The sequence below is a fragment of the Hippoglossus stenolepis genome, chromosome 2, assembly GCF_022539355.2.
Source record: "Hippoglossus stenolepis isolate QCI-W04-F060 chromosome 2, HSTE1.2, whole genome shotgun sequence".
NCBI classification, from domain to species: Eukaryota; Metazoa; Chordata; class Actinopteri; order Pleuronectiformes; family Pleuronectidae; genus Hippoglossus; species Hippoglossus stenolepis.
In genome coordinates, this window is record NC_061484.1 from 11,078,107 (window position 1) to 11,103,192 (window position 25,086).

The 25,086-nt window shown below is 43.4% G+C and overlaps 1 protein-coding gene across 2 annotated transcripts in view; it reads left to right on the top strand.

Annotated features, from left to right (window-relative positions):
- Positions 1-7,423: 7,423 nt before the first annotated feature.
- mxi1 (max interactor 1, dimerization protein) overlaps positions 7,424-25,086 on the top strand; it is a 31,270-nt gene continuing 13,607 nt past the window's right edge. The window contains exons 1-3 of one of the 2 annotated variants that reach the window (XM_035174515.2): positions 7,424-7,798; positions 10,363-10,465; positions 14,827-14,856. In XM_035174515.2, the coding sequence (XP_035030406.1) occupies positions 7,567-7,798; positions 10,363-10,465; positions 14,827-14,856 (365 nt within the window). In that variant the 5' untranslated portion in view covers positions 7,424-7,566. Of the gene's footprint in view, positions 7,799-9,569; positions 10,128-10,362; positions 10,466-14,826; positions 14,857-25,086 lie in introns of those variants that run through there. The other variant, XM_035174524.2, reaches the window with a different exon arrangement.

A 25,086-nucleotide genomic window follows, 5' to 3' on the forward strand; every position in this document is an offset into this window, starting at 1 on the left:
ATACAAACTAATGACCATGCAACCACAGCCAGCAGGTTATACTTGAAACTTCTCACATTTCTGGCTGACAGACATTTTTCAGACAGTCTTCCAACAAATCGACTTCAGAACAAAGACATAGAACTATTTTTCCTGCAGGTCATGCCAAACCTGCATGAGTATTTACTGTCCAAAAGCCACTCCAACGCTATTTATGGCATTATGGTTTCATCAGGGAGAAAAAAATCTGCAATACTTTAAGGATAAGTCAGGTGACATTCTTTAGTTTTCTCATCAATTATTATCAATTCATATTAAAAATGATGAGTACAGCTGAAGCCTGACACATTTGATTTCCTCTGTGCCATGTCTCCAAAAACTATATTTGACATATCATTGCACTGGGTAACGTGTTCCATGTACATGCACCTTAATTCATTAAGATCCAATCCCACTTGCTAGGGCACCAAATTGTGTATTGATCCACAGCTGAAAGTAGTACCCAACAAACGCTCTATTTCTATTTGAGTAACATTAGCTGAAAAATATCTGGCCTTTGAAAAAACAAATGAAAGTACATGTTGGTGTTTTAAAGATTTACTTCTTCAGATGGACCGAATAGATTTGGGGTTGAGCGCCGCACACACAGTCGGACAGAATCCAAGTGTGCGATAGTGGAGGAGGGTATGATAGTGGCTGTGTCACATCATTCAAAGTAATATAGGCTTACTCTGCTGAAGTATGAGCAGCTCCATGAAGAGATACAGTGGTTTATGTGAGTCAGGAGCAGATGATGCAAATACATTTTCTCAAATGAACAATGACCAGGAGCTTGTTGTCACAAGATCGATACATTTCCAGGACCCTGTATGCTGTAAGAATGTGAAATTGAATGTCATTGTGGCACTTCCTGGTCTGATCAGGCTAAACAATCGAGAGGGATGAGGTCACATCTCTTTCTTGTTGTATTTGTCTACACAACTCCCATTACAGCTCCCCGCCTATGCAGGTCATTGGTTCTTTGAACCTGTAACCTCTCTACCTCTTGTCATTGTCTTTCTTTCTCCCTGTCCTGTGCACACCCTGTCTCTCTCTCTGGGGTCTGCCTTTGCTCTCCTCTTTAATTTGCAAACGAGACACATTGCCTCAAGGCCCCCCTAGCTAATTTGGCAGCTCCCCACATCAGAGACATAGTGGTAGAGTTGGGTGGCTGCTAGGGGTTTGTTTTGATGTTTTTTGTTGGGAGTGTGGTGCTGCGAAGACGTATAGAGACAGCAGTCTGAGGCCCCCATGGATAAATGACAAGTTTGCACGGCACCTGAAGCAAACAATGTTCTGACTGGTGTGTTGACGCTGGAGCCACTGAGAAGAGAGAAAGGGCCGAGCTGAATATGTGATTCCTCTTCTCTGCCTATTTTGTCTAACTTTCCCCTTTAACATGCATGACTCTGCGTATTTCTGTGTGCTGATTTTGCGTGATCCTCTAAACTCTTAATAAGCATCTAAACATCTGACTTATGTGTACATCACTTTGTAAGGCTCTCGTTCTACCCCTGTGTGTGTTTGTGTACATGTTTGTGTACGTGTCACCCTCAGTCACTCTGTATCTCGCCCCTCCCATGCCTCGGGCAGTGCGTGTAATCTGCAAATGTGAGTGTGTTTGTTTGTGTTCATTTTAGGTTTTGCTCTTGCCTTTGAGTTAATTTCTGTGTGCAAAATTTGTGGACATATGTGTACATGTTTTGGATCTGTGTGCACCCAAGTTTGTTTGTTTCTCTAAGGCTGCAAATGTATGCCTATGTGTTTGTATGTATGAATTTGTGCATGTGTGCGCTCGCTTTCCTTTTTCCCGCGCTGGCCATTGTCACCAGATGTCAGTGCCTGGGAACAGAGGCAAACAATGGTCACCAAGAGCCAAAGGCCAATCGCCTGGGGAGGGGCGACACCAGTCTGTCGTCTAACAGGTTTATGTTTCATCCACCCTGTCGTTTCATCAGCATGCTTGCGAGCGAGTGGGTGCTGTGAGTGTTGCGGGTGTCTCTTCTCACCCCAGGATACTGAAGTGAAATTTTGTAGAAAGAAATGATGAAAATATGCACCTGGGAGAGTGTTGAGACAGGAAGTGAGAATTGAGATTGAGAGGTGCAGTAGCAGCCGAATCAGCAGCACTGATTTAAGGAAGAGGGTGGGGTGCAGCTGTGTAATGTGTTGTTTTGATACTGTATCACAAGGAAGGGCTGAGAATACCCTGGAATGGGGATAATACCCAGGAAGCCTTTCCCCAGTGGCCGCACGGTTTGAGCCAAACAAAAGAAAAGCCTGACTGCAATCTTGATGGAAGACAGATTAGTATCTTGGCTAGAAAGTCCTGACAAAGCAGACCACCACACAGCCTGGAGACCCTTGGGAAAATAAGCGCACTGACAGTAGCATAGCCTGGTGGTGTCAACATGAGGTCAGTGGAAGAGGCTCCCATGAAAAAATGCTTTGTCACCCCCACCAAGTCATTTCCCTGGAGCTAGTATTCCCTCTATCTGATGGACGGTGTTTTGAGCAGGCAGCGATTACGCACAGACACCTGTGCTAGCTCGCCGACAGTTTGCACAGCGAGCTTTGTAAATAAGATTCAACTGAGAAACAGTGGTAGCTTTTCATTGTGTAGCTGGGTCAATTCAACCTGGGATTTGCAGATTTGTGTAGGTGTGTTTGTGTGTGCATTAGTGTGTGCATTAGTGTGTGTGTGTGTGTGTGTGTGTGTGTGTGTGTGTGTGTCAAGTGTGCGTCAAGTGTGTGCCACCATGGCTGGTTCACATGTAAGCCAACAATTACAGTAATTGATCTGCTGGAGAGAAAACAGCAGGCAGGACACGTATTCAGTGTTTGTGTGATCAGGCCTGACCTCCCATGGAGAACAAATACCTATTGTGGCTGATGAGAAGAGGACATAAAGGTTTAGGATGAGGGTCTCTTTCAGAGGCCTAGTTAACCACATCAGTTGACAGGGGCCAAAACAAAAGACAGAGGTTGATTTAGGATGGTGCGACCCTTCAGCTGATGCTCACGTTCTCTATCTCCTCACTTGGGAAATAACTAATGTACTTTGATATGCATCATTTAATGTGATGTGCTTACCGTATTTTCGTATTTTAGAAATGCTCCTGTTGCTGTGTTTTAACTGTAATTTCCTTGGTCATAAATAAAGTTCATACTCAAACTCATTCACCTCGTGGACATAGTGTAGGCTGAGGTCAAAAGGCCACTTGTGTGAATGGGAAGCAGGAGGGTGCTTCTGGTGTTTTGGAAAGCTAAACAGACAGAAATACAAGGCTGTAAAAAGGTCAGCAGCATGAATGGCCACTCTTCGTTCTCTACGCCCGCTGCCAGGACAAAGGGTTTCGCTTTGGAGAGCTGGTCGTGTTTATCGTAAAGATATTCTCCAACCATCCTTCCATGCCTCTTCCTCTCTTTCCTCCTCCTCATATCACTCATTTCCACTTTGTTTCTATCCCTTCCACCAGCTCTTCCTGCCTGTGTTGCAGAGTTTTACATGGTGGATGTTGTCTAATTACCCATGAACACCAACAGCTAAAGTGGTCCTCCGAGAATGATGTAAATCGGTGGCATTTACGAAAATGTCAATGAGTTTTCAGAGGAAGCCATAACGGACGACAGAGACCCCATTATAGCTGAGTGTTTTTATTGTCGATGCGCCTTCCATCCCAACGTTACCGCCTTCAGAAGATTTGACTTTCATTTTGCTGGGTACTGTAATATGGCCTAAATCCACAGAGGCTGAATAGATGGTGTTGACTCAAGAATGATGCAAAACAGTTCCTGTAAACCAAAGTGTGCAATTTCTCCCGGGCAAAATTCTATTATATGAATGTTCAATATGCCTCTGAATGTTTTTTAAATCCTCTGAAAACAGAGTTGTGGGCGCACGTTGTCGTAAGCATCACATTATCATTGTATAATTGTAAGTAGCATCAACGGCTTTGAAATTGTTCTACTGTTCTTCATATAAACTCTCCAGAATAACTTTTACTAGTACTGAAATGATCAGATGACTAACAAAAGACTTTAATATATTTTTTGACAAGACTTTAGTCATTTCCAGAAATCAACTCTGGAAATGTTCAGAAAATTGTGTCTGGACATTTCACATATGAAGAACATAGCAGAAGATTGTCCCGGTCAGACGTGTTCGCAACAACAGGAAAATGTTCAGAGCCTTCAGGCAAGTGGTGGCATCTCGGTAGAGGATGCAGGAGGAAGGACATAACGTACTATTCGGCTGCGGAAATGACGTGTTTTTGTTTACAGCACATCAACACTGGCGTCTGTTTGACTGTTTGGTGTTAAATAAAAGGTCAAAGGATCAGGGAAGAGAGGAATCATGAACATCAGTACGAACTTTGACAGCAAAACATCCCATAGATGTTGAGATATTCTGTTGAATTACCATCCATGTAACATGCGTAAAAACACCAAATATTCCCTGGTGTGAACTTATCCAATGTAATTTACTGCTTTTCTCTATTTTGATTACAGATTTCTGGGTTTTAGACAATTGGTCGGAGAAAAAAAGCAATTCGAAGACATCACATTTACAGACTAAATTATTCCATAAAGAATGATTTCATTATTGAATCAATTGCAGGCCATTTTTAATTGATGATCAAAGGCCATTACAGGTAATGGACTAACATTGTTGCACTCCATTTCATTTAGCATACATTAGCATTTGTTTTGCCATTTAGCTGCTTTCCCCTCTTTTAACCCACAGATGAGATGGTGGTTGTTGTGGTTTGCCCCCGAGGCTTGGAAAAATTAACTCATCTCACTGAACATGTTTGACCTCTCTCCCTGTTTCTCCTCTGGTGGTGTGGCTTCATGACTAATCCTACCTCGTTGCTTTGACTCCGGTTTTGCCTTTTAATTAAAAGAGCACGAGGCTGCCTTCAATCGGAATGATAGCGTGAAGAGGAATGATTTGACCTGTCTGTGTAGGGGGGAGGCCCGAAAAAATGTGTCTGTAGGACATCCATACCCCTAAGCTATATAGTCCCTCTTAAATCTTTACCTTCACACTGTGACCACAGATCCCCACTGGGACACATGACTCCCTCCTGCTTTCCAGCATTCCTCTATTCTCTCTCTTTGCTGCACGTGACCTGACAGGTCCAACTGTGACTTGTGACCTGTTGGGCTTGTGATGCCCTGTGAACTTTCATGAAGATGAAAATATTATGATGAAGGTTTAACAGCTCCCTGTGCTACTTTTTTCATTCCTGTTGCCCTGAAGCCAATCACTGCAGGACACAAATGAAACCTAAAAACAGCCCGGGAAAAGAGAACCCAGTGATCTCGAAATGGGGAAGCTGCCCTGAAACCCTAAAGAGGATGTGGCTGTGGCACCTTTCAAACTGCATACAGGGACACTCTCAAATGTGTTTCCTTCCTACACAGCTACCCCTGACTGAGGGCGGAGAGGTGGAGCAGGGGCGGGGGGGGACCTTCAGAGATTCCCCCGTGCGATGGACTTGAAAGTTTCTGTCTCTGTGAACTTTACATCAAACGGTCGTGAGCTACTGTTGGGTCTTTGAAGTGGCAGAGGAGGGGGGTTCAGAGTCGAACACAGGCCTCTGCCTTGACATGTTCCGGCTCAAAATGGACTCTGTCGTGATTTAAAAACAGCTCTACTAAAGGTCTGCTGAGACTGGCACGAGATCAAGGCTGACGACTTATCTCTCAGTTACCGTTCCTGACACAAACAGGAGGGCCTATCGACACACTTCAGTGTTATACTGCACAGTATAATATAACAGACACAGCTATCACAACTACTGCTGCTGCTGCTACTTCAGCGATGTACTGTGCCTCGAGCTACTGCTGCTTCCATACCACTGCTATCACTAACAAAAACTAACACATGAGTGATGCCTTTTAATTAAAAGAGTGTTACTCAACCAATTAGTAATAAAACTGCCATAAATAATGTATGTATATTCATATTTTAATATCAATTCATACTTTCATATCTAACATGTTTTTTTCTGGTGTCGTTACATATTTTATGTTGTTGCATAGTGTTGTACAACAGTATTTGCCTCTTAATTTGCTTTGTCTTCTCCCTTTATTTTCTACTTGTTTTTCACCAAACACCATTATTCCAATATCAATATTGTGGCTTCATCTCTAAATGCAATTTTGAGTTTTTCCACCTCAAACAATCTGGTTTTCTATTAAGTCCACTCATCCCTCTGACATCATAGCCCTTTATTGCTGTGTCATTTCATTTTACTTTCATTCTCTCTTACTGTGTTACTGCCTCACGTTCACTATTTAGATCCTTACGTACCATAATACATCCAACATACAACACATGACACAAGATGTGTTTTGAAGTGAAGTTATTACATTTAGTCAATATATAATTGAATACAATATGTGTGTAACTTTTTTATATACATTAAGCGCTCCTTCAAGAGTGACTTGTGTTGTTTTTCGGGTATTTTTCGGGTATCCGAATACATCAATACATTTAACATACCACATACTCAACCAAATAGGTTTTAAGTAAGGTAATTACTTTTTTGAAAGTCTACTGGGGATGCTAACATATCACAATCCATCCAACAAACAACATATGCAACAAGATGGGTTTTAAATAACATAATTATTATTACCCATTATTATATTGAAATACAGCAATAAGCCAACATTTCAGAGAGATTAATGTAACTTTTGATCAACTTTAAGAATGATTTGTGTAGATTCTTACATCAGTTGGCTACTAAAGTCACATATTAGTCCAATAAAAGCTCTCATACTGATATCAAAGTACAGTCAAGTCGAAATTTATTATCCCACCAGAGGGAAATTGGGTCACAGCCAGACCATAAAAATTAGACAGACGATCATAAATACAACATGAAAAACAAATACTAGACAGATGAGAGGGAAGAAACAGTACAACATATTACTACAGAAGAAGATAAATTCCAGTGTCAAAGACAAAGTGCATTAGTGCCATCGTTTGCTCAAAATCAGCATAGTCTATTATTTACCATACAGACTAAGGAGAGTTTGATTTTCGTTTTTGTTGCCTTATTGATAGGAACTCACATGACATGTGCATGATGTTGTTGTAACTGCTTGTAACATCTTTAGTGTGTTGTTGCAACTCTCACTGGCAGTATATTGCTTCCTGCACTAATGTGATGCGTTTACCTACTAATGTGTAAAATGGTGTAATGATAAAGTAGTGTTGACACATACTGGGTGAATATTTATTTAGTCATTGGTGTTTTATTCTGTGTATAGAAATAGCAGTGCTTCAGGCGGGCACAGGGACCATGCGGACTGCTCCGACACAGAGAGGGGGGAGGCGGGCTCTGGTTTTCTCATGCACCATCATCCACTGACATTGGCCACTGCTCCACATTAAACACCCCTGCATTCATAAAACAGGAGGAAAAAGGAAAAGACGTGCCATCTGACAAGAGCAGCGTGCACGCCTCACACTCCACTGCGCTCAGCACGTCCCCACAGCAGAAGACGCACAAACTCAGAGGAGGAGGAAAAATGGCCAAAAGTGAGAGCCAGGGGAGAAGTTTGCAGAGCGAGGAGTTCTTCTTTGACTCCGACGCGTCTCTGCTGGATCAGCCGGATTTCGACATGTCCAGTTGCCCCTTCAATGACGTCTTCAGCAACTCCAAAGACTCCCACATGGAGCAGATCAACACTTTTCTGAAAAACGTGCAAGTTTTGCTGGAGGCCGCTCGGTTTCTCGAGAGCGCCGAGAGGAAGGACGGAAGTGAGTTTGATTTGTGCTGCCTTTGATCCTGTCCCTTTTTTCCTCCCAACTAATATTTCTGAAAAAACAAGACTTTCATTGTCAAGAGCCTCAGACAACAAAGGGCTGATTCCGTTCAACTAAAGCACCAGTGTCTGCTGTGAGCACTGCCTCTGCCGGGGCACCTGACTCATATGGGTCGCTTTTACTCTGTGCACTTTAAACCTACAGCTTTCTGTATTTCATGGACTATTTTTGAATCTGCGTTGTGTGCAAGCGGGGCTCTGTGCATCGGTTTGCGTCTGCACAACTCTCAACTCTAGATCCTTCATTTTGAGCCATCAGCATATAAAGCAAAATGACATAATGATTATATGTGTGTGTCTGTGTGTGTGTGTGTGTGTGTGTGTGTGTGTGTTGGCCACCACAGTGATATGATAAATCTGACCACATTGCAGCGCCATCCAACTCAGATAGGGATGATGTCATTGTGCCCCTGCAGACTGGATGGAAAAAACTGAAAACTTTATAGATAAAACGCGTCGCACATAGCTGATTGGCGAATCTGACGTTTATAGGACACATGGATGTCTGGCTGTTTCCTTCGTTCGTCCTGAATTAATAGGGAACTTATAAGGAATGTATGATGCATGTAGGGTTGCTTGAAGATGGCCTGATCTCTCAGAATTGTAGATCCTGACCTACATCTGCTTACATGGGGGATGAAATCAAAGAAGTGCGACATTAAAAAACGATTTATCAATGATGCCCCCATTTCCTTTTCAACGTGCAATGCTTTATATCAACACTGGAGTCGAGGTTGTTTTTACGCCATGAATACAAGCATCTGTCCGTGCAGGGCTCTTTCCGTGCAAAGACAGGGGCTTATGTGCTAATGCAGCGCTGCAGATGTCCCCCGAGTAATGTCATGTATTCTAATATAACGTGGGAGTTGAGCAGGGGGCAGATCGCAGCAGCGGCTCCTCCGCTCCTATCATCTCGATTGTTTGCTTCCTGCTATTTGTGGGTGTGTCTCACTGGCTTCCACATGGCGCAAAGCGGCCCGGTGGTTGGCCAGGGACGAGCTCAGCCCCCGACTCTCGTCAGAGCCTCCGGCCAATCAGGTGCCCGCTCGGTGGCGACGTCACGTGTTGCTGGGCCTGGCTTCAGCCGGCGCGTACACCCCCAATGCCCCGGTGGATCATGGGACTTGTAGGGTGACAGAGGAGAGCGGCATGAACTAGTGACACACATGGAGCAAACGTGAACTATCTGTTATGATTGATGGGCTGACTTCGTTAGGATTGGCCTTCTTTTGTCTTTGCCAAATAATAAACGTACAATGTAGTGTAATATAGTAAAATATAATATAGTATATATATAGTATAATATAACTGGTGTGTGGTCTAAAAATAATGTTGAATATTTCAGTGGTATCTTGAATTTCAATGTTTTCTCCATTGACGTGTGTCTCTACATTAGCCCCCAATTGAAACTGACATGATTAATCACCACTTCATTTATAAATAATTTCTCTTGCCCTTCAAACCTGCCCCATTCCTTGTGATTACCCATCAATCTGCCCCGACATGATCGCATTTAAACCGTGCAGCACCGCGGACGGGGTTTGAGTTGATTAATCGCTCTAAAGTCAGAATCCATCCCGGAAATAACGAGTTTTGTGCACGTTTGACAGTAATTCACCAAAGCAGAGAAAGACTGTGTTTCCCAGAGTGCAGCGCGGTGAGTCCCCCCGCCCGCCTGCTCTGCGCCAGTCAGCTGTGCAGCAGGTAAACAAACAGGAGAGCGGAGGAAGCGAGCAGCGGCGGCTCTTTGCTGGCTCCGGGCTCCTTCGGGGAAGTTTTATATTGTTTATATCCGCTTTTTTTTTTTAAAGGAAAATTAATACCGTGTTTCCTAGAAACTTTTAATACTTTCATACACTCGTTTTTTTGACCTTTTCTAACAGCTCACTGGCATGGATTGGCTGTAGCTTGCTAGCTTGGAAAAACTGGATTGTTTTTCTCTCCTCCCCTCTCTCTCTCCTGCTTTCGACAAAGGCTGCTGATGAGCCAGCGAAGACACCCGACGAGATAATAATTATTATTCGACTTGTAATTATTGTAGTTTTTAAAAAGTAAAATTCAGTTTAGTTATACCTGATGCACCGTCTTCCCTGTATTTAAAAAAAACAACAACCGCGACCTGTCGTCGGTGCCGTTTGCGGAGCTCACGTTAAACCCTGAAGGCAGCAGCTAACATCAGCCTCGGGGGAGAATGACGGCTGTTCAGCTGATAAATATCCAACGGTTACTGGAAGCTGCGGAATATCTAGAGAGGAGAGAAAGAGGTAATTACACATGTGTAAATGGCCAGTAAACACCTCTGTCGCTTGGCCCACTGCCTGCTGGGGAACACGGGCTTTTTGGGGAAAAAAAGGGGAAGTATTGTCAGCATATTCGTGACCTGCACATGATCACAACACACAGGAGTTTTCTGGTTAGCTCGAGGGATCGGTGCACACGACCGAGTGAGACAAGTGTCCGGACATGCCGTCTGCTAATCACACGTCCTTCTCTCCACAGAGTGTGAACATGGGTATGCCTCCACGTTTCCGTCAAACGAGGACACAAACTACCAGAGGCAAAGGAAATTCCGGAATAAGAAGTTTAGCAGTAACCACAATAGGTAAGGAAGTGCCCCTGCTGTTAAGTGTCATCCCTTGGAAATATATTTTTCAGATGTCATTACTCAGACTATGTTTTTTTACGCGATGTGGTGTTTGAGGGCAGCATGTGATCCCGCACCCGCTGCTCGCGTCTTTATGGCAGCAGGGTTTGATAAACAACATAGGCTGCCACCGTGTTAGCTGACTGCAGCCGGCAGCGAGCAGAGATCTCTTGCTGGAAAAGAAAAAAGAAAGTTTGCAAAAGAAAGAACACAAGATGCGTGGTGAAACGTGTCTGGGCTTGTCTAATTGTTGTGTGCATCGGTGGGGGGTGGGGGGGCAGCAGCAGCTCCTCTAGCTTCTCATCAGCTGATTGTCAAACGGACTGCAGTGGTTGAGGTTAGGGACCGTGGTTAAAGTGTTGGCTCCGAAAGGGAAAAAAAGGTCTACTCTAACGTCGTGTCGCCTGCTTAGTCCTGGTTTAATAAACACGTCACCTATTGTCTTATTTTCAAACGAGGGTTGTTAAAGGTTTTTGTGGCACTCAAGCGTATTTTTCCCGCATGCCACGTGTATTCTACACTGGGGGAGAGGGAGGTAGTTTTGTGTTATGCCCTAAAATGGAAAAGCTGCTATTTATGGCTGGTGTTGTTTGCAGACATCCAAAGGTGACTACGTGGAGCCTTTTCAGGACTCTGATGATTTTTTAGGGTGATCAGTGATTTTCTGTTTCACCTCTATGTACAGCTCCATTTTTTTACGAAGAAAAGCACTCATGCACTTTGTTGCATGCATCGGTTCAAAGCCAGTGATGTGGGTTTTTTTTAGAACATAGGTTTAATAATCTATTCTTTTGTGTCCCTTCATGTCACTGATAATCCCATCATGAGTTGCCACTTAGATTAAGGCCCTCATTGAGCACAGTGCTTTCACTGATGACACAAACTTGCATTTAGTAGTCAGAGAGGCAGGCGGGGATCTCTCAAGTTAAGACCAAGTGTAATTGTGTTTTCTCTTGATGTCAGGCTGCTTACATTAATCTGCTCATTGACAGCCATACATTAAATGCAAGCCCCACTCTCTCTCTTTCTCTCTCGGTTTCTGAGCCTTTTAATATTAATGCAAGAGCGGGACACAAACAGGAACTGCGTATTACTCATCATGGGCGCAGAACGCTGCCTAGTTCTGCATAGCAACAGTCATAATCAGATATACTGTAGGTCTGAGGCGATATTCATAATGTCTGCTAAGGTTTGGTCATAATAGGAAAACTCTACAATACAAGAAAGCATAGGCTAATTGTGTTTTAGAATGCTGTACTTGTTCATGTTAAATTAAATCGTAGCAAAGCAATAAGATATTCCTCCTATGGTGAACAACTTTAGAATAGAGATGAGCACCCTTGAAGGGTTTTAAGATGAGACCATGCAGGAATAATGTCAGGTGTTTGTATTGCCCTCCACAGAGACATGTTCACATCTCACTTAGTGAGGTAACACCATTTAGCATCTAGCACCATTTATCAGCCTCATATCGTGAAGCAGTTCATTTCATTCCCATTGGAGCTGCACACTTCACAAACCAAGAAAACAGCATTATATGGATATCCCAGGTGCTGTCAGGGTCTCTAGCGCTCTACTTTTATTCAATGGTTCTATTCATGGTTTGCCAGCATAGGTGAGAAATCGTGCTAATTAGTCCGAGCTGTGAGCTGTTTTCCCCACCTCACACTGTCAGATTACAGAGTCTGCAGAAATAAATGCATGACTCCTCAGCCCAAGAGGTCTGAACAACACGTCTACAGCTTTATCATCGTCTCTGCGTACGCTCAAAATGACAAAAACTTGACGATTTCATTACTGACAAATGATGGTGTTCAAATGAGAGCATGGCATTTTACCTGCACCTCATGTGTCATATTACTGTTCATGATCATTCCTCACTTACAGTCACCCCCTCAGTTCATATTAATCAGACCTTGTAGAGATTATAACACATTCATTATAATAATTATATTATCTTGACATTTTATTTAAACATACATTAGATTGCTTTCTGGCACTAGCTCGCTCCCGCTTTAGATACCTTCTCCTTCCCTGTAGCGTGTTGAGGCTTAAAGGGATGAGCTTATCTGACTCTGTCCCCTCCTGCCTACTGTTTATAGCAGGGTTGCTTTATCTCATTGACCCACTCTGTGTGTGCTAATATGCACTCGCACAAACATACACACCTACATAAAGGAAATGCTGCAGATGTGTTTGGCGTTGAGCCTTTTTATAATCTGTATTGCATTGTTGTTGAAGTCCAGACACGCATATATCTGATTCAGAAGGCAGGGAGAGGGGTTTGTGATGATAACAGCCCATAGGAAAGCGAGCTGACTTAGATTGATCTCTCAGAATAAGAGGCCGTACTGAGATTAAGTGTGTGGTGTTTGACTGGGGGGGGCTGAATTGAGGCCTGTTTCATTTTCAGATTAAGAGATGGCGTAAGTGACATCAGCATGTCACTAAAATGGACTTCCATGTCTAAAGTTATCTCTCTATTGAAAATAGAATAGAATAACTGAAAGTCTCCTCACTTATTGCCACTTTTTTACCCACTGCCATTTCTATCTCTGAAGAGACTCTGTCTTTTGATTTCCTGCTGTCGTTTTTTAAGATGAAACCGTCATTTTGAAAACAAATCATTGGTACACTGCTTGATGAGGCCACGACTAATCGTCCCCCCACACAGTACTTCTTTGATTCTTCAAGAGTGATAATCAGCCTGAAAGCTAACATTATTAAACACCACACTGAATCACATTATGGTGAAATGCTCCAAGTTTGGAAAATATTACAAATTGGCGTGTGGGTTACCATGCAACACAAAATTAGTGCACAATGAAAGCTGATGACGCAAATTGGTGCACTCTGAAATACTCATCTTCTGTTAGCAAAACTACCTCTGACTCACTATCAGCTCCAGGAATCAGTGGATGGACTGCGATTAGAACGTAATTATATGTCTATTTCAAAGCCTGCATTCAACACAACAAGGCTGCGACTGTTCATTTTCCCAGCGATGGATGAATCCCATAGCTTTTATGAGCGTAGTAACTGCACTAAAAAGATGCAGCTGGTTTAGATAGATCAGTTTTGTGTTGTTTTTTGTTTTTTTTATGTGTGGGGCTCATGTGATGCAGGACGCAGTTATGCATGATTATTACAAGGTTGTGGAATATGTAAGTTGAAATCTGTCAAGAACACGCGTGTGAGCACTTAGGATCTCACAGGTTTTCAGGAACTGGCCCATGTGAGCCTTTTGTTTTGCTGTGATAGCAGCTGCTCAAACTGGCCATAGAACTCGTCACATTGAATCAAATGCGCTCCCACATTTGACTACACATGCAGTCTTGCATACCCAACAACATGAACAGTAATGTATTCTAATGTGGACATATGGTGTTTTTATTGGTGTGAATTATTAAACACCAAAAACGATTTCCTACGAGGCAGGGCTGATTTTGACACACTAGACCACAGCTTTGAACACTCTTTTGTCCCGCTTTCTCATCCCTCTTTACCGTCTTCTTCTCCCATTCTTATCTCCTGTTTTCTCCATATTTCCTGCCTCCATATCAACAAGATGGCAGCGTAGCTGACGTGCAAAGTGTGTTTCAGCGTTGTGAACCCACAATATCGAGAAATTCTGTGTACATGACTCAGAAGACGCCCCCCTGTCTCACACACACACACACACACACCCCCTGAAGCAAGGCTGAGTGCAGTGTGTGTGGATGGGAACTCGGCCATTTAAATTATCAGGAGGAGGGCTTGTCTCCCTTCAGTATGTTGCCACACAAAGACTCACTTAGGGACCAGCTGATTCACTTTACATTATTAACAGAGTGCTGAACCCTGGGTGCTGCATGCAGAGGACGTGTGTGTGTGTGTGTGTGCGTGTGCGTGTGCGTGTGCGTGAAAACTTCTGAGAGCATAAGTGGCTGCAATGACACACGCACAAACACACACACAGAGTTGTGCTGTGCATTATTGAAGAAGAGGCTGTATAATGCCACAGTGCATGCCCGACTGTCACATTCTGTTAGTGTGAAGGCTCCGGTGCTCTGGGTTTAGAGTTCATCTCACTGGGGATTAATTAATAATTTCATAAATCAATTTGGACAAGCTAATTTAGTGTGCCCCTCTCTCTCTCTCTCTCTGCCCCTGTTTGTCTACCTCATGTAGTATTATTAAATAATTACACCATATTTATCCAGAGTGTAGTGCCTTCTCAGGAGGAGCAGGTACTATAGTTCTGCAGTTTTTGCTAGTTAAGTATGAAAAAGTCTACATTAGCTCTTTTTGTGATAACCTCTGTTTTTCTTTCTCTGCAGGTCGACACATAATGAACTGGAGAAGAATAGGTGAGTTGGCATAACATTCTCAAAACACTTGGCCTTTGAATCATAGGGCAGAGCCTTCAGGCACATGCACACCCTCCTCTGACATGTTAATAAGTCAATCATGTCCTACTTTCATTTCCCCACAAGATTCTTCTAATAAGCACTTCCTGCTCTTCAGGTCCTGAAAAACAATAGTAAGAGGTGACTAACCTGTGTACAGTAAAGGACATTCACTCCTTTTACCTCATTGTTTTCCCCCTCTCATGCACACACTCTTTTGTACCTTTTAAAAATGCAAATATTTTGTTGCTTAGGGCTCTGAGTCATATGGGTGCATGCACGCAGAGTTGGAATTGTTGTCAAAAGTTTTGATACAAATCTGTTTTTTCATTGGTATGTAGTAGTGGAAACAAAGTCCGCCCTAAATCTGGACAAAATGTCCTTTCAGTGTTTTTCAAGCCTGAACATAGTTCTATCCGGAGTTCTATCTCTGCATTCAAGATAGTATCCGCAGTGGAAGAAATGTGGGGAATTTAGGGGGACCTTGGGTTATGATGGTTTTCCACATCCTCTTCTGAAGAGAGCAAACTCTGGTTTCTTAGAAGCCCTTATCAGATTGAGTCCACCACCCACGTAGGTTTGCTTGCTGGTGTTTATGTTCCGTGACTTTGCAGGCCTCGAGAGTCAACCGGTAAAGGGTTTTCTTCAACACCATAAATAAGAGTGGCTAGACTTGCAGGATTTATGGTAAATAGAAAAAAAAGCTTTGCCTTCCATTTCATTATCTCAGAGGGTGTGGGTACAATGAAAGGATGTGGGAGGATGGATCCATTCAGTGTAATTACATATCACCTCGGCCTGTTTTTCTCACCATTCTCCCTGGCAGCCTCTCCTAAATGAATGGGAACATTGGAAGGAGAGGCGTCCAGTGAGTTAAATATAGACGAGAGTTGATGTGTCATCTCGGTGCTCGTGTGCGATGCCCCACAAGGCCAGCCGGTCGACTGACTGGCCTCGGCAGATTGCGGCACAGGTTGCGATTTTTTTCCCAATGTTCCACCCACACAAATACATTCTTTTTTAAAAGCTGCCAGAACAGTTGTTTGTTCCTACGACACAGTGTGAAGGCTGACTCTCCCCCACATTTTTGCAGGCATCCTCTCTATTTTGTTTTGTGGCCATTTATGGCCGAGAATCATCTCTGCCAATCAGAGCAGAGTAGTGTAATGACTGAAGATGACAGAACAGAAGGAATCACTGCTTTCTGAATCATGGTTGCTGCACTGTGATGAACCATTAAATAGATAATTTAATGAGGCAGTAGAATGAAACTCTATACATCATAAAACTAATATAGTCAAATTAGAAGGAAGGGACTTACAAGGTGATTTACCTATGCGTTTGTGTATTTGACAGCATTAGTTTCTTTTTCCTGTCTTGTGTACTACATCCTTTGAAACTTGTTTATTCTGCCTCCTCCTGTTCCTGGCTCCACCTAACTGATCTGTGCAGACTCAAACGGGGCTGCAGCAGAACAGAGCGGGCCAGGAACAGACTGTCCTGTAAAACACTACACTACCTCATCCAGATACTTGCAGCCTGCTTTTTTCTCCCCTGCTCCAGTCTTCGTTTTCAGAACGACACAGCGAGCTTGATGTTGTTGCTTGGTGGTTGAACAGTACTAAACTAATTTGAATTTCCATTAGCAAGGGAAGAGGGCAGAAATTGAAATGGTAATCCATATTTTAAGAAGCACACTTAAAGTCAGAATCGTTAATAATCCCCCCTTTTTGCCAGCAGTTAATCCAATTCCCTTTAAGCACATGCCCCACTGTAAGCTATATGTATCTGGCATAGTTGTTCGCCCAAGTATGTCAGGCTTATACTATGATTCCACAACAGCAGCAGAAACAGCAATCGTTCCATCCCAGCAGACTTTCAAGTCCTGTAAATTGGAGGCCCGTCCTTTATGGTTCAGTCTGACTGAGGCCTTTTTCTACACTTATCAACCCCTGTATATCTGCTGCCGGCGAGACGATTTGCCTTGCATGGCTACCACAGGTCTTGATAACCCCTGTGACAAGCAGACTCATCGTGACAGCAGAGACCACAGGATGGGGATTAAAGGCGCCGAAAGGGGGAGGGGGGGGGGGTTGCATTGTAGATGCTCACACTGTGCAACGGTACCAGATAATGTGGCGGCTCTGCCTCTTTGATCATGTACTTCCTAACAGCCCTATTTCAATTCCAAATGTCACCACTAAATTACACTGCCTCAGTAGCAGTAACAGGAAAAAGCTGCATGTTGCTGTGACTTTGATCTCACAGCCTTTCGCCCATAAGTCCCTTTTCTTTTACACATGTTGATAACAGATTCATAGCTCAGGAGAGTCATTGGTTGATCCTTGTTTTTTATTGAGAGGATTTGTTTCACAGTAAAGACAAAGATGGCTCAGATTCATGGCTGTTGTTTTCCCTTTTGGGTGATGACTCTGTTTATGGATAATCAATACAACAAGCTTTTACTTGTTACAACAAATCCTCAGGAACGGTCACTTATCATGTACCTTCCTCCTCCAGTGTAACCTATTCCTTTTAATATTGTTTATCAGGCCAGGTTTATAATACCCACTACCCAGACAGTGGCTGCAATATTAGCTTTTCTGCTTGAGTCTTTATGAGGGGAGGTGGGCAAACAGTGTTAGTTAAACACCTTTTAGCATGTGCTTGTGGAATATTAAAAAGTCTCAGTCTTGTCCATTAGTGTCAGGAGCCTGTCGTCCTTGGTTCGGCTGGTAATGGCTCAGTGGTATGTGTAATAATAAATGAAAATATGATCAACATTGGATTGTTGTGGGGGTTCTTGAACGTCTGTTTTTATTTTTTGTCCATGTGTGTTGTGAGAAGGTCTCTTTCTCTAGCTGCAAAGTAGATGAGTACATCAGCATTTACTGTAAGGACTGTATCTAACTGTTGGTACAAGGCCAAATGTCAGAAAGTAGTTTTAAGAACATGCACTCCACACCAGACCCCAAAACTCACTGGTGAAAAGGGCTAGGAACTGAACTGTAATATGTTTATGGTACTGCCTGAATAATATTATCGAATATCAAAAGATGCCTTGTCATTTGGCACCACAGTTCAATACCTAATGAGTAAATCTGATCAGCGTGTCAGCAAACCAATAAGCAAGCGTCATCCTTCTACCAAGATCTAATGAAGCTGGTGATTAGCTATCTAATAAGAACATGTTATAGAGTCAGAGACAGGGCTCACATATGTGTTTTGAGATGCTTGACTATGTTGTGCATCATATAGTCGCTAAGGAGAAAACGTGTGGCTCCATTTTATCAGACTGTTGCCGATAGTGTGCGATTGAATCAATGCAAAAAAGAAATGCTAAGACCAGCAGCACAAGGAATTTGAATCAATGAACCGTTATCAAAGTCAAGGTTGTCAATTCAAAGTCAGTATTGAAAATCTTAAAATGATACCCAGCCCTTCCACTGAATATAGCTTGACGTCACAGATTCTGTTGGAACTCTGTTCATGCTTTTCTATTCTTTCTAACCAGTGGTCTATAAACTCACCACCGCTGTTCCAGCCTTGGGGTTGGATGCGCAGTCAAACATGAATAAGCCTGGGCTACATTTTCCCTGGCTGTGCTGAGGCTCCTTGAAGAAAGCCAAACTGCTTCACCGGGCTCTCTGTTGTCTGCAGAGTGAGTGCAGCCTCTTCTCAGGCTCTGCTGCAGGGTCTATAACTGGGACCATTTGTTCTGATCAACGTGACGACTTGTAAGCTTTTCTTGGCTCAGAAAAGCAGCTTAAGGGACTTGATCTTTGGTCTGGTGAGCGGAGCTAGAACACGCACACGTGCTGGGGCATGCCCTGTCCCCCCACCCCCCAGCGCCCCCACCCCCGCCACTCCTCAGGCCACCCGGTGCTAGTCCTTAATAGCCTTGCTTGGAATTGGCTTAGCTAACAACAGTGTCAGAGGACGAGGACATAATTGACAGGCTGATAGGATGAGCAGAGGGATAGGTCAAACACACCTGACTAAGGGATGTCTTGGGCAGCACGCAATCCCACTGTGTCAGTGTGTGTACACAGTAAGCATTTCTGCCCTGTAATTAACAGCCAGTATCAGGGTAAGATATTTGCTGCAGCCACCACAAACATTCAGAAGGTGACAAATTGTGGCTTGAAGTTTTCCCTGTTTATCCTGTATACTTTGGCAGTTTAACTGCTGGTGCTAAAACAGGAATGTACATATTCACCTCAGCCAAGACATCGACAGTAGGTTCATAAGACAATTTCTTTAACGTCATGAAATTGGAAAATCCACAGACCTTAAGGGAAATGGTGTTGATCAAATATTTCAGTTTTTCTAATCTACAATTTTTTTCATGAAATAGCTTGTTATATGGAGTAGCTTCATGACACATTTAATTTATTGTTCTCCAAAATCAACTTATCTTTTGTCCTTTGCTGTGATTTCAGTATCAAATGCTATAATGTGAGATGGAAAGCAGTGTTTTGAGAAGTGTCTAGTGAGAACTCTGATGATAGGACAGCAGACTTGGTATGATTCTGTGGACATTTCTTATCGTTCCCACTCGCTTGCTGTCAGACGGTTGAAGACTGTCTAGAATCAGAGGTCACCATTATTTTGCTTCGCATCCTCAGAATCCATTCCCACACAGATGTTCTGCAGACAGGTGTAAAGAAGGCCCCACACAGGGAGACTGGATGTCGGCACTTGAAGGCTCGCCCATCACTCACTTCTCATCCCGCTTTTATGACCCTTGACTCATCTTATCTTGGCGCCTTCTTGTTGTGCCCTTATCCTGCAAAAGTGCACCCAGACAGCATTCTGTGGAAGGACAGTGTAACCAAACGAATTAAGGCCGGACAAGCATACGGGCCTAGTCAGCAGGTTTTAGCCCAGGCTGCGTGACTCAGAGCCTGTTTTAATTCTGACTGACTGAAATAGGAACATTTTCACTGACATCTATTTGTTTGTTGGTGTTCAAATTAATAATCCTGAAGCAGGGACTGTATGTTCAGTCTGTACTGCAATCTACTGCAAAGTGTTCAGTTCCTCCCACGCAACGTGCTGTTCAACCTGTGCCATTAACGACATTGTGTCGGGCTTGTTGATAAGCCCACTTTGGCGCTGTTGGATGAGGCTGCTGTTACATACTGTTCCAGGAAGAAATGCTCCTGTTTTCCTTCCTCCTTCCTGGAGCAGCTTGTCATGTTAGCAGCTGAGCTTACTTAATCTGCACCCTAAGGAGAGAGAGAGAGACAGAGAGAGAGACAGAGAGAGGGAGAGATGAAGATAGAAAGACGGGGAAAAATAGGATGCTCGTTGAAGATACAAGACAGACTCAATTAGGCTAAATCTGACTGTGGCTTCTATTTTTAGCCGTACAGCTGGGGAAAAAGGGGGAAACACCACTGCGTTCCGACCAATCACAGTGGTTCGTGTTTCCACCAATGACAGCCGAGAGATGAAGAAGCAGTAAGAGAGGTCCCCACCCTCACTCCCGCAACTGCTAACTCACATTCTTACTCATCATCAGGAGCATATGTCGATTGTCACGATTCACCATTTCCGTGTTAAGAACTGACGTCTAACCCCAGTGGAACAACCTCCATGCCAACTGGGCTAAGTCACTTTACGAGATATATGATGTTTAACCTGGGTGAGTGAGTGAGTGTGTGCATAATGTGTCTGTATCTGTGCATCAAATATTGATGTGAACATGTGGATTAGACCTACCTCCACCCACTATTGGATAAAGTCAAACACATCCATCGCTGAAAAGAGTCAGGGCAACCCCCTCCCACCCACGCACACACACACACACACACACACACACACACACACACACACACACACACACACACACATATGTCTGTACGCATACACACTCGCCTCCCACCATATCCTGCCCCCAGAGCCAACATCTGGCTGGATCTTTCTGGCTTTACACCAAGCCCATTTTAGGACAAAAGGCATTTTGGAGTCATAATCCAAAGCTTTTTCCCTCACCCTAAAAGTCGCACAGGGCTAAAGTGACGTAGGAGTATCCCCAGTTTGAGTCAGTTGTTGCATGTCACCCACATGGCCGTGCTCGCTGGTTTTCTGTCATTGATGGAACACTGATGGAAAAATCTGAGGGACGTTCGTCATTTAGACGGATAAGACGCTGAGGACAATTTACCATAATGGCATGCAACACTATCATCAGCCCCATGTAGACCTCCTGTAGTAGTTTCCCCTGTCCTGAGGTGGCGCTAATGGTGCCAGTCTCCAGGGTTCAGCCTTGGGGGGGAAAAGTTAAAACAGAGAAGTCATCCGTCCAAGTCCAAGATACAAAACCTAATGGCATCACCTCGGCAGTAATCCCCCATTACGCTCAAGCAAACACCCGGTTAAAGTCCTTGCAGACCTGTAGTGAGGTTTGACTTCAGGCATGGCTACAGGTCTGATAAGTTCTATTTGACATTATTATGAATAGTCTGTTCATCTTTTAATTGTTATTGTTTAATTCGGTACAATGGCTTCAATGACCACTGCGCACTAGTGCCCTGAGCTGTCACTGCAGAAATGAATTCATTATTTTCAATCATGTGTTTTGTGTGGTGATGACAGGAAAAGTGATCACATGCTTTTGTGTCTTTGGTCATCTTTTCTCTCCATGACCTCATAAACAAATCTATAAGTTTGTTCTATACATTAAATGTGGCTTTCATTGATCATCAAATGCTTTTCAATAGTTTATTAGACATTTTCATTGAGGGATAAAAACTATAATGATGTATCATGGTAGATTTTCATTAAAATGAAAGATTGTGATATTTTGTGCTTGATTAATATCTTTCGATTGCCAAACACAAGTGTATTGATCACATCACTTGCTTGACTTGACATGAGTCTCATACACTGCATTGAAACTCGTACCATCCATCATCCGATCATCTCTTCCCCCCCGTCCCACTAACTCCATCCTTACCCCCTTCCCCCACCCTCTCTTTCTACAGTCATCTCTTTCTTTAACTCCGTCCATTTGTATCTCTCCTTCCTTCTTTTCTCTCTCTCTCTCTCTCTCTCTCTCTCTCTCTCTCTCTCTCTCTCTCTCTCTCTCTCTTCTCCAACCTGTGTCAGTGGAGCAGATTAAAAGGCAATATGCACGTGTGAACTAATCCATGTGTTAGTGATGGGTTTGAGCCCCACATTCTCTTGGCCCTGCCATACAGTGAGTGCAACCCCCTCCACCCCCTCACTCTCGCTCTCTCTGCCTCTCTACTCTGCACGTGTGCTTGTGTTTGTATGTGTGAGCACGTTTGTGTCTTTGTCGTTGCCTGAAGAGGGCAAATCGCTGCTGCTATTCTTTCATCCCCCTTTCTCTCAGACTCACCCATCTTTTCCATCATCTCGTGTCTCCTCTGTTTCCTCTCCGTACTCAATCCGTCCTTCATCCCCCTCTTCCTGCACTGTTGCTATGCATCGTGACGGATGCTGTTTGTGTGGCTTGGAGCAGCTTCAGCTGGGTTTGCCGTGACTATAGTATTGGCCTGCCGAATCAACTGAGTTTCACTTTATTTACCTTATACTTTTCTTAGCCTTGGAACAAGTTTAGCAGGAGTGCGGTGGGTTTCTGCCCACATTGATTTTTCATCTCCCATTTGCATTTTATTGCCCCCAGTTTCCAGTTGGGTTTCAGCCCTGAATCCATATGAGTTTTTATGCTGAGCTTAAATAACAGTCAGAAAGATGCTCTCTTCCTTCCACACTGAATCTCTTATGGGATTGAGGTCACAACTGCCTAAATACTCAGAAATATAAAAGTCCCGTTCCCAATCATCCTCCCACATGCGTTATTTCATTTTCTTACTCCCCTTTGTATTTCTTTTTTGTTCCCTGCCATCTAACCAGAATTCAGCATGTAGGTCCCATGAATCCCAACTTTTGCCAGTAATTGCTTTATCACTTAGACCAAAAATCTGTACTGTGTGTGGGAAAGAGAGGAGCATTTCCCTCACTCCTCAGCCCTGTTTTTCATGTTCAACAATTGAGAGTCAGTCTAGTAAAACCCTCAGTGCAGGATTGAAGAGATCAGGACGTGGGACACAGGCCGTTGTGGACAAGGTGAGCAAGAGTATTTTCTTTACCCGAAGAGCAGCGTAAGTGTAGCTGCTGATGATAACTTATGTATCAGGACACAAAAAGTGTTAATGAAGAGATAATCATCACCTTTTCTACAACTTATCACCACTTACCTGCTGTCACTGTCAAAACCAACACAGAACAGAATGTTATTGGCGCAGTTCACTCAGTCCTCCATTCTATGTTGCTCCATAAGTAGAGCACTGCTCTTAATCTTTTAGGGTTAGGGGTTAAATATCTACTGGTGTCAATCATGCGTACAATCCATGCACTCGTGACATTGTGGACGAATGTGCTCAACACAGAGCATGCTCATCTTTAATGTTTTTTTACTAGAATTTCACATTGTTTGGATATTTGTGTCACATTGGAGTGGGCAGTTGAAATGAAGAGAGTCGATTTTAGTCGTTTCCATTTCTAAACCCAGTGAAACTCCTGACAGATTGGCTCTGGTTTTGTGCCCGTGGCTAGTTTCTGGGCAGATTACACAGGCAGCACACTGCCCCTTCCTCCCCCACTATCTACATCTCTTACCCTCTCTATGTTGCTCCGACTCTCTCTGTATCTATCCCATCTGTCTGTGCTTTATAAAAGAGAGGAGGGAATCATCCGTCTGTCAGATAAAAAAAAAAAAGGTCCTACGGTCGCTGTAAGGCAGAGATTGCTTTAATCTTGTGTGCGCGTGTGCACAAAATGTGACGGACTAACTTGCTCGTCATCTGCAGACGAAAAACACAACTTTCGGGTGTAGCCTCAATGCACAGCTCTTGTATTTGTTTTTGGTTGCCTTGGTAATGAGGATGTCAAGGCCCCAAAGTTCCATAGGTTTTAGGAGGCAGTGGTGCGGTGCTGTGTAATGTCCAGGTATTAATGACTCTTAAACGCTAGTTACATATCATGTGCCATCCACGGGCTGAACCATCTGTCAAATCATAAGTCGCCAACGTAAATCTTTCGTATGTAGGGAATAATGAAACCTAGAATAATGATTTTTGCTGTCCAAATCCAGACCAGTTCCACACATAAGCTTGTCTCCATCTGCATGCATGTGTCATTTCCTGAACCTTCCATTTATAGCTCAGATAATAAAGCTGTAGTTTGGCGAAAGCACATAAAGCGGGCTCCGTTTTTTGCAGACGGGCTGTTAGACTCTCTTTGATGACTGTTCCAGCAGTCAACCTAGTGAGTGGTGGTTTCCCCTATAAAAATACAACCTATTCAGTCAGGTGCCACTGTCTTTGTGTGTAATCATGTGACCTTGGCTGTAACCCGGGAGCAGTCATGTGAGAGAGGGAGGGGTGAGAGAGAGAGAGAGAGAGAATGACCACCACCCCCCACCAAGAGAATCCTAGAAGGGGCATCTTTAGCAGAAAAAACAACCCTGCTCTTTGTTTTAAACCAGCGAACCAGTAAACAGAGGTAGTGAGCAAACACAAGAGGGCCGTTGTGTTTCTTGTGGTTGTAATGTTATTCACAGAGCACTTTTGTTTTTTATTTTCTCTCTCTGTTTACGTGAAAATTAAGCCAAGTGCAGTCTCTTCATTTTATTATATTGTGGCGCTAGAAATGCTCAAAGAGTTAAGTTTTTTTATGCATCCTGTACTCAATGGTGGTTCCTACAGCCACAGCAAAGCATCATGGGGGAACAAATGTATAGGCTGCCATGTGGCTCCAGACCTGCCCCTCCCCATGTATATTAAATGCCACCATCTGCAGAGTGTGGATCAGTTTACCACATGTTAACATGTTGTTTCACTATAGGCAATGTACGATGTTGGAGAGGAAGCCTTCCATGTGATTTGACCGTGCGACTGGTGTGGACCATTTACCTTAAAGCAGCTGGCGTTTCATTTCACGTTGTCTATTTTTACCCATGTAATAATGGATTTGGTATGTTTGGGAAAATAATACTCAAAGCAAAGACAGAGAACATATCTGTGCTCACATCTTCTGCTTTTGATTTAATTGCCCTCCTCCACATAGTGAGTTAATTTGCCATTAAGTTGACGTGGCGCTCAATGGAGATGACTTGCTCTCCTCTAAATGAGGCATTACATTACAAAATACTGTAAT